The sequence below is a fragment of the Octopus sinensis genome, linkage group LG13, assembly GCF_006345805.1.
Source record: "Octopus sinensis linkage group LG13, ASM634580v1, whole genome shotgun sequence".
Taxonomy (NCBI): domain Eukaryota; kingdom Metazoa; phylum Mollusca; class Cephalopoda; order Octopoda; family Octopodidae; genus Octopus; species Octopus sinensis.
Window position 1 is genome coordinate 46,203,785 of NC_043009.1, and position 14,650 is coordinate 46,218,434.

General features: G+C 37.8%; 1 protein-coding gene across 2 annotated transcripts in view; it reads left to right on the plus strand.

The window, feature by feature from the left end:
• Positions 1-898: 898 nt before the first annotated feature.
• LOC115218653 overlaps positions 899-14,650 on the plus strand; it is a 30,388-nt gene continuing 16,636 nt past the window's right edge. For both annotated transcript variants that reach the window (XR_005001689.1, XM_029788577.2), the window contains exon 1: positions 899-1,542. Coding sequence is in view for 1 of the 2 variants with exons in the window: in XM_029788577.2 (XP_029644437.1) it covers positions 1,057-1,542 (486 nt within the window). In the remaining variant the exon portion in view is untranslated. The remainder of the gene's footprint in view (positions 1,543-14,650) is intronic.

Genomic DNA, 14,650 nt, shown 5'->3' on the forward strand with positions numbered 1-14,650 from the left:
CCGTTACGTTCTGAGTTCAAATTCCGCCGAGGTCGACTTTGCCTTTCATCCTTTCGGGGTCGATAAATTAAGTACCAGTTACGTACTGGGGTCGATGTAATCGACTTAATCCCATTGTCTGTCCTTGTTTGTCCTCTCTGTGTTTAGCCCCTTGTGGGTAGTAAAGAAATAGGTATCAGGTGATGTCTGTGAGGTTGCTTGGTTTTTCTAACGCCTTAGCCTCGCCACCGCCCGTAGTAATGCCGCGTGCGTGTTGGCTCGCTTCAGTAGGTTCCGTAGAATCTTGTGGTGTGCGACCAATTAAGGTACTTGATGTTGAATTGATGCTTTTTTCTTTCTTCCTCTTCCTTTTTTTTATTTCTTCACTCATGTTCGTGTTTTTTTCCGTTTGGGATTTATATTTTGTATTATATATGCATCATATACATACGTATTATATTTGTAATTATCAAATTATCGAAATCATAATATAATATAATAATAAATTATATTCGAAAATTTAACGAAAATAATTGCAGTAATGTTTTAATAACTTATCTATAGTTTTTATAGCTTTTTTTTATGACTCTTTTAGCTGTGACTTACATTCACATTCTCTTCAGTTAAGTCTAAACTTATAGATTCCTGGAATAATTAGCATGGAACAATTTCTTGCCATTAAATATATTTTGAGCAAATTCTATAAAGTCTTCGAATATTTGTAAAACACAGCCAAAGAAATATTTCTAAGAGTCTTGTTTAAACGTAAGATGCAAGTACTTAATTACAAATAAGAAATCGGTCATTTTGTTAGAATATTCAATTAAGGTATTGCATTAAAATTTATCAGGAACTATATTATAAGAAAAACACAAAAGAATACCGGAAATAGATAGAAAGGGGTTGTTAAAGTATTGTAGAGTTATTTCCCTTGTCTCAAAACTTCGAAATTTCGCAGCTTCTTCCTTCTTATTTCCATACTTTACTTAAACATTTACATATACATGAATGCATATATATTTATATGCTTGAGTAAATATACAAAGCTAAAGAATAGTATAAATCTATTTCCTAATAATGGCAAAAGTCGTTACTCCTCCGAGAATAGCAAAACTTGTCACAGAATTCGTATGCGAGTACAGCATATCCGATATGGCTATGACACCTGATAATCATCTTTGTGTGGCTGAAGAGGAAAGTTGTGTGTCGAAATACACTCTAACAGGGTTGTGCGTCGGACGCCTAAAGTTACCAGACTGTTACTTGGGAGGTGTTTGTTGTCTCCAAAGTGCGTACGGTCGGCAACTTTCTTGTCTTGGTAAACAATGGAACGACGAAGCTTATATTCCCGGAAGATTAGCAGTCCCTACGTTCTTCGGAAAATCTGCTGGTCGAGTGCTGATTTTAGACGGTAGTTCAGGTGATCAATTCGGACAGATCAAAGCTGAAGTGGATACAGGAGATTACACTTACTGGTCCGTATGCGACCTGGGAGTCGATCGCGGACTTGTTTTGGCACGCCAGGGCCACGTTGCTACAACTAAACAGGACAGTTGTGTCGAGGTAAGATGTTATAATATTTCATTGTTTACTCGGATATTAACCCTTATACTTTTTTTTTCTCCTTCTTTTGGAGGTAAGAAATGAAAACTATAGTCTATTTAGTGACGTTTTGGTATCTCAGAACTATACTTTTAGTCGTTTATTAACCAATAATATGTAAAGCTCGCTCGGTGTGAACGAATTTATCTTGTCTCTTTGTTTACGTTAAACTTTTAAAAAATAAACTGCTCATAATTTTAACCTCACCAAACGAATTTTGACATCTTATTAGAAACTTTATGGGATTAATATTATCATGTACTTTTTAAAAATAACGATACCATTTCTTGACAACAACTAGTAAAATTGTCTACTGGGATAGTAACGCGTAAGAGAATTCTCTGTTAAACTATATCTTCCACTACTATTATCATTATTGTTGTTTTTGTTGTTCATAATATATATATATTATTATTGTTTATTATAAAATATCTCGTTTAGTAGTAAATAACTTTGAAAATATTCTGATAAGCTTTACAGGTTGTTGGCCACTAATTTTGAAAATGGAGTATATTACAGTATTTATTAACTTGAATATATATCCTCGAAATTTTGGCTTTTTGCCTAACCAAAGGAAATGGCTCACACAAACGCACTTGCGTGTATTATTGTCGATATAATCTTCTCTCTCTCCTAATTTTTCGTCGAGATAACTTTTGTAATTCTTTGTTACGCATTAACAATAGATTCTCCTCTAAGTCACATCTCTAGAGTTAAGCAATTATGACTTAATCTTCTCTTACATAAACCATTTATATTTGTTACATACACGTTAGCTCCATGCTTATTAATACTAATTAATAAATTAGAAATAAAAAGTAGCTCTAAAAAACGTATTTGTTTCCAACATTATTTACATATCTCACTTCCGATTCTCTAGTCACGCAGTTGTTTAGAGTTACTTCCCTTATACTAATGTGTTGCATGTTACTTCTAAACATGGTCATAGCTAAGGTGAAGCATGCTGCATTAATTTCGAGACTAGTTGTTTATATTATTTACTTACCTATCACAACCAAATAGAAAGGAATATTTTCTATAATCTATTAATGTAATTTTGAATGTAATATCATATCGATTTTTCCCCTGAAAACATTAAGATTGCATGAATTACACTCTTTAACAGGGAGAAAGATCCGAAAATTCATAAAATACATGGGAGAGAACTTGTTTCTCAATGTTTGATTTCGTTCGAAGCTGTTCGCTGGTATTGCCAATCATTGCTACTGCTTGGAAAATCAGAGCTTTGGCTCTGATTTTCCCAAGCAGTAGCAATAATTGGCAGGATCAGCGAATAGCTTTGAACGAAATAAAACCTTAAGATGTATTATGATTCCCATATAAATATATAAATGATATATTATAAATATAAAGGATCTTTTCGGTTTGAACGGCAGTTTTTTCTAGCGATGTCTATGAAATTGTCACCCATAATTATGACCCTAGTATCGATCTATTGCATTTCAATCTATTGTAGGGTTAGGGGGAAGGGTATCTTTTTTTTCTTCACAAATGTAAATAAACCCAATCTGTTTCTTAAACGAGGGACATATTCATACGGCACAGAATGTTTTTTTTACCTCAATAGTGTCAGTGATTGGTTGAAATTGCAGATATTGAAGAAAAAAAAACAACAAATATCTTACAAACTATGGAATTTTCTCAATAAAGCCAAGAGAAAAAGATGTTTTATAAACACATTCTACCAGTATACGAAGTTTAAAATTTTTTAGCTACCTAGAAATTGTTAAAAACTGCCATTCAAACCGAGAAGATCCAATATAAATATATATATACATTATTATAAAGATACTACCTCATCTACTCATCCTAGAAATGGGTTGGCTACACGGCTACTACATAAATCTCCTGACTAGTTGCTACTCCACCACCAATGTATTTGAACTGTGATAGATAAGGGGAATAAGGACAAGGGGTACGCTATGGTCCGAGAGACTGAGTTTGGGAAGGTGAGTTGAGACATTGGCGAACACAGTCCCTCCCTGCATGCACTGCCCTATTTCTATCACTGTGTATTAGTATGTGCGCTATTAACTGCAGAGTAAAAGGTTACTTTTACTGTATCCTTTGGGGTCTGGCCAAGTCCACAAATTTGGAAGAGAATAATTCACAAACCTGCCTCCTTTTTCGGTCACCAATATTATTTCAAGGATGCTTCGATATGATCGCTCGATCTGCTAGAAATAGCAGCCAAATCTCTCTCCAATTACATCCTTCCCCTCATCATCATTTAATGTTGACCTTCCATGCTGGCAGAGTTTGGATGGTTCAACAGGAACTAGCAAGGCTGCATCAAGCTTTGCTGTCTACTTTGACATGGTTTCTATAGCTGAATGCCTTTCCTAATGCCAACCACTTTACAGATTGTACATGGTGGTTTTTATGTGGCACCAGCAGCAGTGAGGTCACCAAGTAACTTGCTCGACAAGACCTCTCCACTGAAGTAGTGAGCAGTATTGAAAAAGGTGTCTTGCGGTACAGAAGTAACAAGGCTGCCATAGGTAGAGAGAAGGAGAGGAGAGAGAGAGAGATGGTGAAGATGAGACAGTGGTGGGGTCATACTCCTAAGTTACAGGAAGATTCATAAAGTAAAGGGGATTGGGGATTGGAAAGCATAGGGTGAGCAAGATTTTGAAATTGCAAAAGGTAAGACGGAGAGTGGAGGGATTGTTGAAAGGAACATTTTAAGTGCAGGTAGGTTTGTGAAGAATAGATGGAGAGGAGTACAACAGATTGTAAGTCTGAGGAAGGGGGGGGGTAGTGTTGAAAGATGAGTAGTTGGATGGGAGAGATATTCATAAGTTTTTGTGTGGCGGTGGGGGTGACATGACTCTACAGCCTTAATTTCACGTAACTGGATGGGTTTTCTGAAGCACGACAAATCAATAATTGTCATGGTCCTTTGTCATCTCTGCTGTGAGGTTCAGCATCTGAAGATCATTTTTCATCTCTTTGCCCACATCTTTAATAAATACAAAACAAAAATATATAATCCAAATCTGCAAAATGCTAACGAGTTCTTACATGAATAAATAAATAATAAACACAAAATACAATAAAATAAAAAATAATATAAAATAAGCAGACCTGCAACTGAACATTGTCCATAGATGCATAAAAAATAATATTTGTTTCAAATTTTGGTGCAAGGCCAGCAATTTTGCAGTAGAGGCTAAATTGATTACATCAACCCCAGTGCTCAACTGGTACTTTAAAAAACCCCCAAAAGGATGACAGGCAAAGTTGATGCCAGCAGAATTTGAAATAATAATATATATTGGTTTCAAATTTTCGCACAATGCCAACAATTTGGGGGTAGGGGCTAAGTTGATTACCTTCTCTCCAGTGCTCAACTTAGTACTTATTTTATTGACCCCCAAAAATATGAAAGGTAAAGTTGTTCCCAGCAGAATTTGAAATAGTAATAATGTATATTAAAACAGAAACCAAACTTGTAAATTGGAGAATGTGTTTCTAGATACACTGTGCCTGATTAAAGATGGTCATTTGCTTTCTAATCTTCCCTCCTACTACCCATCTTTCAACACTACCCCCTCCCCTTCCTCAGACTTACAATCCATTGTACTCCTCTCCATCTATTCTTCACAAACCTACCTGCACTTAATATGTTCCTTTCAGCAATCCCTCCACTCTTCGTCTTACCTTTTGCAATTTCAAAATCTTGCTCACCCTATGCTTTCCAATCCCCAATCCCCTTTACTATATGAATCTCCCTGTAACTTAGGAGTATGACCCCCACCACTGTCTCATCTTCACCATCTCTCTCCCTCCTCTCCTCTCCTTCTCTCTACCTATGGCAGCCTTGTTACTTCTGTACTGCAAGACACCTTTTTCAATACTGCTCACTACTTCAGTGGAGAGGTCTTGTTCAGCAAGTTACTTGGTGACCTCACTGCTGCTAGTGCCACATAAAAACCACCTAGTACAATCTGTAAAGTGGTTGGCATTAGGAAAGGCATTCAGCTATAGAAACCATATTGCACAGATTAAAATAGACTGGACAGTGGAGAGAATGTAACATGTCCACATTGTAACACTATACTCCATATGATTCATCACTAAATGTTGCAGAGTGCAGCAGGCTTTCCAAGTAAGTAGAGACTTTAGTGTATCTGAAGCATCGATTCTGTAGATTGTACCTGATTGCCACTGTTAAGTCAGAGCAGACTTAGGGCTATGAGTGTCTCATTTCTGTTGAGTGAATGAGAAGTGTTTTACCTCAGAGTAGAATACTTGTTAGGATATATGTGGTTTGCCTTTAGTCATCCTACATATGTCTTATGTCCTTAGAGGAAAAGCTCAGCTGCTCAATGAAGTTTCAACCATAACCAGCAACAACCAAACTGGTCTGATGAGGTTTCTGGTAGAATAAACGTCCCTTTAATCCTACAGAATTTTAGTCACTTTTCTATTATTGACAACCAATTTTTTTTTATATTTACAAAGGAGTTTGTAAGTAAACTATTAAACAATCACCCAATTCCTTGTCCTCCTTCTTGAGGTAGTTGGAGCTATTCTGAAAGTTTGCTGATTAACTATTACGCCCATCTCACAAATGTAATAGTTTATTTACAAATAAATTTATAAAAAGTGGTTGGCAATAACAGGAAAGTACTTAATATTACAATATGGTGTTGAAGGCTTTGGGGCCTATATATATATATATTTTTTTTTTATGTGTGATTCTGATTTAGCTTCTGTTCAACTCTGAGCAAGCAGATCCATTATAAAATGCTTACCAGCCATGGTTATCTTGGTAATCTCAGACTTTGTGAATTTAAGAATAGTGTTTTCTCAAATTTTTTTTGCTGAGGTTCTGGACTAAAAATTGCTTGTGTGCAACTTTTGTCTTTCATTGCTCCTTTATGTGAGTAGCCATTGCTCAAATGCCATGTTGACCAACTAAACAAATGCACATCATTTTTATGTGGATATTTCTATGAGTATAAAATTACATGATTAACTTTTCAATTAAAAAATTACATTTTCATCTTAAAAACCTTATGCATGCACATTTTTTCCCCTTTGTAAATGCACATGCACAAAGATTGAGGGAACATTGCCCAGGATTACATTATCCTAAGGTTTTTTAAGCATGGTGTGAAATGACTTGACTGATATTTCAAGCAGTTCAAGTCGCTGTGTTATGGTTACTGGTTTGTACATTGTAATTGTTTTAACATGAGATCGATAACGACAAATTTCGAACAGTATTCAAGGAAGTAATATTGTTATTCTGCATTTTATGTGCAAGTTTTAACATGTTTGACTGCACATCTGGGATTGATCAAATATGTACAAAATATGTACTGGAAGTCAATTCTATTGATTGTTTTCTTCACCAACAAACTTCTTTATTAAAATCAATATGATAAACCATTGTTTGGTCTGTAACTTTCAGAGTAGTTGAGTGATCTTTATGTGGTTTGTATTCACAACAAAAGACATAAGCGTTGGTTTAGAGCAAAAGGTGTTAACAGACGGAAACGGGACAAGATTACAACATTGATACTTTTCAGGTGACTGGCTCTCAAGAAAACCTCAGTAAATATCATTTCTAAAAGATAAAAAGGCCATCAGTTTCAGGATCTTGTTGTAGAGGATGTAAAGTTTTCTGGTTACTTTATCGATTGACTTAGATCAGTTTTTCTTAATAATGGGCAAGCTGTTATCATGTCTACATTTTACACACACACACACACACACACATGTATTTGTATATACATGTGTGTATGTATGTGTGTGTGTGTATATACACACACACACACACACACACATGATTCAACTAAACCCTTTAACGTGTTCCTTCTCGAGCCATGCCAGGCTCATAAGGGCCAGTTTCCCAGTTTCACTGGTCTAGAAATTCACCACCTGGATGGGACGCTGGTCTGTCGCAGGATTACTCATTTTTGCCAGCTGAGTAGACTGGAGCAACGTGAAAATGAAGTGTTTTACTCAAGAACACAACGCAGGTCTAGGAATCGAAACCACAACTTTACGATCATAAGTTCAACACCCTAACCACTAAGCCACACGCCTCCACTTGGCTGACGTCCATTGACTGAGATAAGTAGAAGATAAAAGATGTAGATATATTGATACATTTGTTCTTTATTCTCCCCTTCAGCTATCTAAGCACACATATAGATGGGAGTTTGTGTGTGTGTGTGTATCATGCTTTTTAGTAACATGTTTCATGGCTTGTCTGAGAGTTTATTGAGGTAGACTTTCTCAGGCTTTGGTTGACCCAGCTAATGCTATAGTAGAAGGTACATGCCAAATGTGGCACTCAGACCAAAACCTTGTGGCTGGGAAGTGAACTACTTAATCACACAGCTGTATCTACTGTCTGGAAGAAGTTTTCTTCCCAACCACATGCTTCTGGATTCAGTCCCACTGTGTTGCACCTTGGGCAAGTCTCTTCTACTATAAAATCAGGCTAACAAAAGCCTTGTGAGTGGATTCAGTAGGCGGAAACTGAAAGAAGCTTGTCATCATTATTTAACATCCGTTTGCCATGCAGGCATGGGTTGGACGGTTCAACTGGGGTTTGGGAATCCAGGGGGCTGCACCAGGCCCCAATCTGATCTGGAAGTCTTTCTACAGCTGGATGCCCTTCCTAACACCAACCACCCCGAGAGTGTAGTGGGTGCTTTTTACGTGCCATCGGCATAGAGGCCAGAGGGATTGGTTGGTGCTTTTTACGTGCCACTGGCATGGAAGCCAGTCAAGGTGGCATTGGCATCAGCCACATTTGGATGGTGATTTTTATGTGCCACTGGCATGGGGATCGCAACTACAATTTCTATTTGATTTTGATGTACTTGAATCAGTAGGTCTCCTCACGCATGGCATGTCGCCCTACGATCCAAGGTACCTTTGAGTAGGCTGGTTATGCAACACTGGTGTAGATTACAGCTGGGAACTTACTTTATTTGCCAAGTCTTCTCAGTCACAGCATATTTCCAGGGGTCTCGGTCTTTTGTCATTGCCTCTGTGAGGCCCAACGCTTGAAGGTCATGCTTCATCACCTCATCCCATGTCTCCCTCTAACTTGGATTCCTTCCAATCTACCTTTCACTCTGAGCGAGAGACCTTTTGTCACCAATAGGGGTAGCAGCTTTCTGAACTTTGCCCAGGCTATTCTTATTCTAGTGGTAACACTCTCTGAGCATCCACCCCCACTACAGACTTGGTCACCTAGGTAGCAGAAGCTATCAACTACTTCTAGTTTCTCTCTCTGGCATGTGATGGAATTTATTTTCTGAGCATCTGTGGTGTTTATTATTGCCTCTGTGCATCTGTGGTGTTTATTATTGCCTCTGTGCATCTGTCAAACATGAAAGCTATCTTCCCAGTTAATCTCCCTTTGATGTTGCTGCACCTCTTATGTGTCCATAGCTTACACTGGGTATAACTTAGTTTCTACCTACACCTTTTCTACAGATCGAGCAGGGCCACCTACCTGAAGGAGTGTGTGATGTATTCACCTTCTTACTTATTAGAACTTTGGTCTTTGCAACATTGACTCAAAGGCCCTTCGATTCTAAACCTTGCTTCCACACCTGAAATTTCTTCTCTAGTTCTGATAGTGATTCTACTATGAGGGTAAGGTCACCAGCATAAAGAAGCTCCCAGGGGCAACCTGTCTTGAATTTCTCTGTTATTGCCTGGAGGACTATAATGAATAAGAGGTGGGATGGGATTATCCATTACGAATTGGTTGGATGGAACCAAACAGTCAACAAGGAACTCTGTGTTCAGCAGATGGAACGACTCAATACGGCTACTCAAGAGAAAAGACCTAATTGGCAGCATAGAGTTCTTCTGCTGCTCCACAATGCCCACACTCATATCACCAATATGACCAAGGAAGTCATTCAAACGTATGGCTGGGAAGTGCTGCCATACTCTCCTGATTTGGCACCAATGGATTTCTGCCTCTTTTGATCTCTTTCAAATGCTATGCACAGAGTTTTGTTCAATACTGATGCAGAATTGAGAGCTTGGTTGGATCAATTTTTCAAGTCGAAATCCAGTGATTTCTACCAACGAGGAGTTTAAAATCTTGTTGAACATTGGGAAGAAGTTTAAACAACAAGAGTTGAATACATTATTTATTAATTAGCTGTTAGTTTTTTATTAAACCTTTTAAAAAATTTAAATTTAAAACAACGGTGGCTACTTAATCGCCAACCCAACTGATGATGCCCTTGTTGGGAAAGTGGACCATCATAAGCTTTTTAGTTGACTTGCTTTATCTGCCCTTTTGTGCATGTAAAAAACAGATGCTTGGCTCTTATAAGATAATCAATAAGCAGTCTGAAGTATTTCATAAATCTTTGTCGTATTTTTGTCCAGTGTAACACAAAACTTTATTACACAGCAAGCTTCCAGATGGTTTTCGTGTCCTGATTGCATTCTGCAAACTAATCAGCTGGGACAAGCAGTGTTTAGAAGGGTGAATTCAAAGTACTGTTACAGCCATCTATTTCAATCTGGAAAACAAAAGGTGGCAGGTCAGCTTATTAGATGTACAGGAATGATATACTAAAATTACAATAATCTAGGTTAGTTGTAACTACCTCTCCTAAAAAAGTCTCAAAACTCATGAAATGTATCTTTTGTATATGTGTGTTTGTGAGTGATTGTATGTGCGTGCAGTCCGAGTCAGACGCCATGATAGATCGTTAGCCACTGCACACATTTTTTTTCTGTGTACCTTTCTGTAGAAGAGCGTAGGCTTGAAACGTAAAAGACTTTTTCTATTCCTGAGTGCTATACTAATACATCTGTTTGTTTTTTACACCACCTGTTTTCGTCTTTTGTTTTTTTTCGTACACTTTCCCTATATATATATCTTATCTCTCTCTATATAAACGGCAGTTTGTCTGTCTGTGTGTCTGTCAGGTTGTACCCTCACCCTGACCACGGCTTTCAACCGATTCTAATGAAACTTGACACACACATAGCCCAATGTCATAATTCAAAACTAACGCAGCGAAAATTTTGAAAAGTTCCCCCAGTTCTGAAAAAAAATCGATAAATTCAACATGGGTCGAGAATCTAAGCTTTTTATATGCAACACATTTTCTACAGACTGTCTAGGGGACGCAACTCGACCTTTTTAACTCTCGGAACACGTGGGGTAAGTATCCCAAAATGTATAAAAATGTACAAAAACGGCAAAAAAGCGGGCAGCAATGTAAGTGACAACAACGAAAAAGTCAAAAGTGACCAAACTGAACAAACGAATGGAAAAGGTTTTTTGATGCACACGACAAAAGCGGTTTATAATAAACCAAGAGTTTGCAAGTAGCGTCCGAGGACCCTTAGGGTACGTCAAAAATTTAAGGTAAAACGTTTGGGGTGGTAGTTATAAAGAAAGTGTAAACAAAAAAAGTATTCGAATAATTCGCGGCTGCAGCAGCTATTAGCAGAAGTGGCGGTGTTGGGGGTAAAGTCTCGAATGTAATTTCTTCCTGGTAGGAATTGGTTGGGTTGAATTATCGATAGCTGTTTGATAGTTATTTGGGAGTGAAGAGAAGACATTGCAACCTACACATGCGCCTTCGTTCCCTAGTGGGAAAGGGCTAGATTGGGATTAGTCGTTGCCTACTAGGGGCTCTTACATACCCGGGCAACGCCGGGCTATGCTGCTAGTATATATATATATATTAGTGGAGCACTAAGAGCACCATCCGAGCGTGATCATTGCCAGCATTGCCTTACTGGCACTTGTGCCGGTGACATGTAAAAAAAAAAACACGATTTTTCCATGACTGTTGCCAGTACCACCTGACTGGCCCCCATGCTGGTTGCATGTAAAAGCACCCACTACACTCGGAGTGGTTGGCATTAGGAAGGGCATCCAGCTGTAGAAACTCTGCCAAACCAAGATTGGAGCCTGGTGCAGTCATCTGGTTTGCCAGTCCTCAGTCAAATCGTCCAACCCATGCTAGCATGGAAAGCGGATGTTAAACGATGATGATGATGATATATATATATAGTTAAATACATATATTAATGTATATGCTTTGTGTATTTTCCGGTGGCAGCAATGGCATAGTGGAGTATATAACTCATGTCACTAGTGCTAAAACACCTTAGACACATGGACACCCTCAGTCACATTTGGGAGTGATGGACATCAATGTTTCACCATTTTTATGGCTTATCAAAACCACCTACATGCCTCGGCTGAAGGCAAGTCAGCTAGCCAGTCCAATGACTTATATGTTAATGGCTTGTAAAATCCTGCGCTGGTATGCTTGGAAATTGCATACCTAAGAGAAAATTTACATACAAAGTAAAAGCAGCTCTAGTGTAATAAATTTTGTTAAATACATATACTAATGTATATGCGTTGTGTATTTTTCGGTGGCTACACTGGTGTAGCATTGCCAATGTGAAAACACCAGCGACATGAGTCTTATATACTCTGCTTCACCATTGCAGCCACCGGAGAATACACAAAGCATATATATTTGTATATGTACCATAATCTGGGGTAAATAGGGACAATAACCGGGGAAAATATTTTAGCACAATAAAGTTGAGATGACTCAAATTGACACAAACTAGCACAATTTGAGTCATCTCAACTTTATTGTTCTAAAATATTTTTTCCCGGTTATTGTCCCTATTCACCCTGGATTACAGTATTTAACATTATATATTATACTAGACCTGCCTTTACTTCATATTTAAATATATATACATGTATATATATGGAAGAGAGAGTTTGCTGCTCTGGCAACCATCCGAGTGTGATTGTTGCCAGAGCAGCAAACTGACTTCCGTGCCGGTGGCATGTAAAAAGCACCATTCGATCATGATCGTTACCAGTATCACCTTACTGGCACGTGAAAAGACATTTGAGCGAGATCGTTGCCAGTACTGCCCGACTGACCCTTTTGCCGGTGGCACGTAAAAAGCACCCACTACACTCTTGAAGTGGTTGGCGTTAGGAAGGGCATCCAGCTGTAGAAACTCTGCCAGATCAGATTGGAGCTTGGTGCAGCCATTGGTTTGCCAGTCCTCAGTCAAATTGTCCAACCCATGCTAGTATGGAAAGTGGACGTTAAACGATAATGATGATGACTACCATCAGTCAAGAATGATCCTGCCCCTGCATATATATGTAAAAATGTGGGCAAGTTTTTTGAGAAAGTTGTCTGTTAGCACATGTACTTTTTCACAAAAGAGATGTTTACCCAAAACAAGGCTGCTAATTTGAGCTGATACAACTTGGGCAACACTGTCACCATGACAGCTTCCTGCTGTCAGAGGCTAAAGGTACTGTAAAACCTCTTTTAGACCCTTTAACTGTTCCATTGATACACTGCTCTAGGATAACTTATTTTATAGCGAAAGGTAAACTTGATCTTCAGCGAGATTAGAACTTGGAACACAGACAATTGAGATGAATACTGTGAGGTATCCTAGCCAATGCTTTCCAACCACAATTCCAGATTCAGTTCCAGTATGGCATCATGGGCAATATCAATAATAATAATAAGAAGAAGAATAATAAAGATTATTATGACATTGCACAGCATTACCTATTATTCTTTTAATACTGTAAATCCTCGAGTATAATCCGCCCTTGAGTATAATACGCAGGGGACTTTTAGGGGGCAGCACCACTGAAAAACCTAAACCTTGTGTATAATACGCACCCCTTCTCTAACTTGAGTCAAGGAGGTCTATATAACGTCCTTGGTTTGTAAAAATGTATATGGTAACATCCTTTATTATTATTATCATTGTATATATATAACATAATGCAAACATGTAGCTTCTTTGTGCATTTTGTTTGCAGAAAATAGAGAAATAAAAGTAATAACGTTTAATAAATGTTGCTTAATGCAAGTTATGGATGATTCTTTTATGACTTCATTGCTTTCAGGCTTAACTTAAGGTATTTTTGCACCCGACATCACAAACTGCATCTGAATAAACATTGCCAGACAGCAAATAGAGACTCGGACATTGCTTAGAAAATAATTTTCATTTTTAAGCTCGTATATAGTACTCACTAGGGATTTTGGGGAAAAAATGCGGATTATACTCGAGGATTTACAGTATATATACACAGCTTTACATAGACCTACACATATTTCAACTGCACTGATGAGTAACCATTGTAATTGCAACCATACTATAATACTGGTGCAGTTTCTTCAGGGTCTTCATATCCCTTGATTTAACTGTTTAAAGTTTTCTGTTTATCTACTCTGTGTTGTATGATGTGGAAATTGTCTGTTAAGTTAGGCGTGAACAATCTTCAATTGAAGTTTTGACTGGATAATCAATATTCCATTATTTCAAACCATGTTACTGCTGTTGGGTGGGTATTGATGGTGTTGTACTGTTCATATTGTTCTTGCTAATTGTATTCATGTGGCTGTTTAGTTTCTACTCAATCCTTATAGACCCAAGATTGAAGACGTTTCATTCAACTTTTAAGATGCACTAAGACACCGCCTTATATGCTTTTATTTGAAATGCATTCGCTTATCTACATCATTCTATACATTACTATTGCTGTTGGTGTTGATAATAGAAACACACATGCACAAATACATAAATACCTACATACACACACACATTCTTTTATATGTGAGTGTGTGTGTGTGTGTTTATATATATGCTCACATTATGGACAATATATATGTGTGTATATGTGCGTAAAGTGATGATGGTTTTTCAAATTGTTAACAATATACTTTCATCCTAACTGAAACACAAGTGGCTATTGAGTTGAAAAGAAAATATAGTTTTAAGTTAGTTAATATAAAACTATGCAATCTGAGTTGCTGTAAGCATGAAATTACAGCTTGTATCCCGAAATCCTGTAACTCGAGGTAATCCTCATGTGGGGGATGCTTGCATATATACATATTGTCATCATTATCATAATTTAGCATCTGTCTTCCATGCTAGCATGGGTTGGACAGTTTGACAGGATCCAGGACCCAACAAGTGCGAGGACTGCCTTGAGTAACTGTATGGAAGGGAAGGG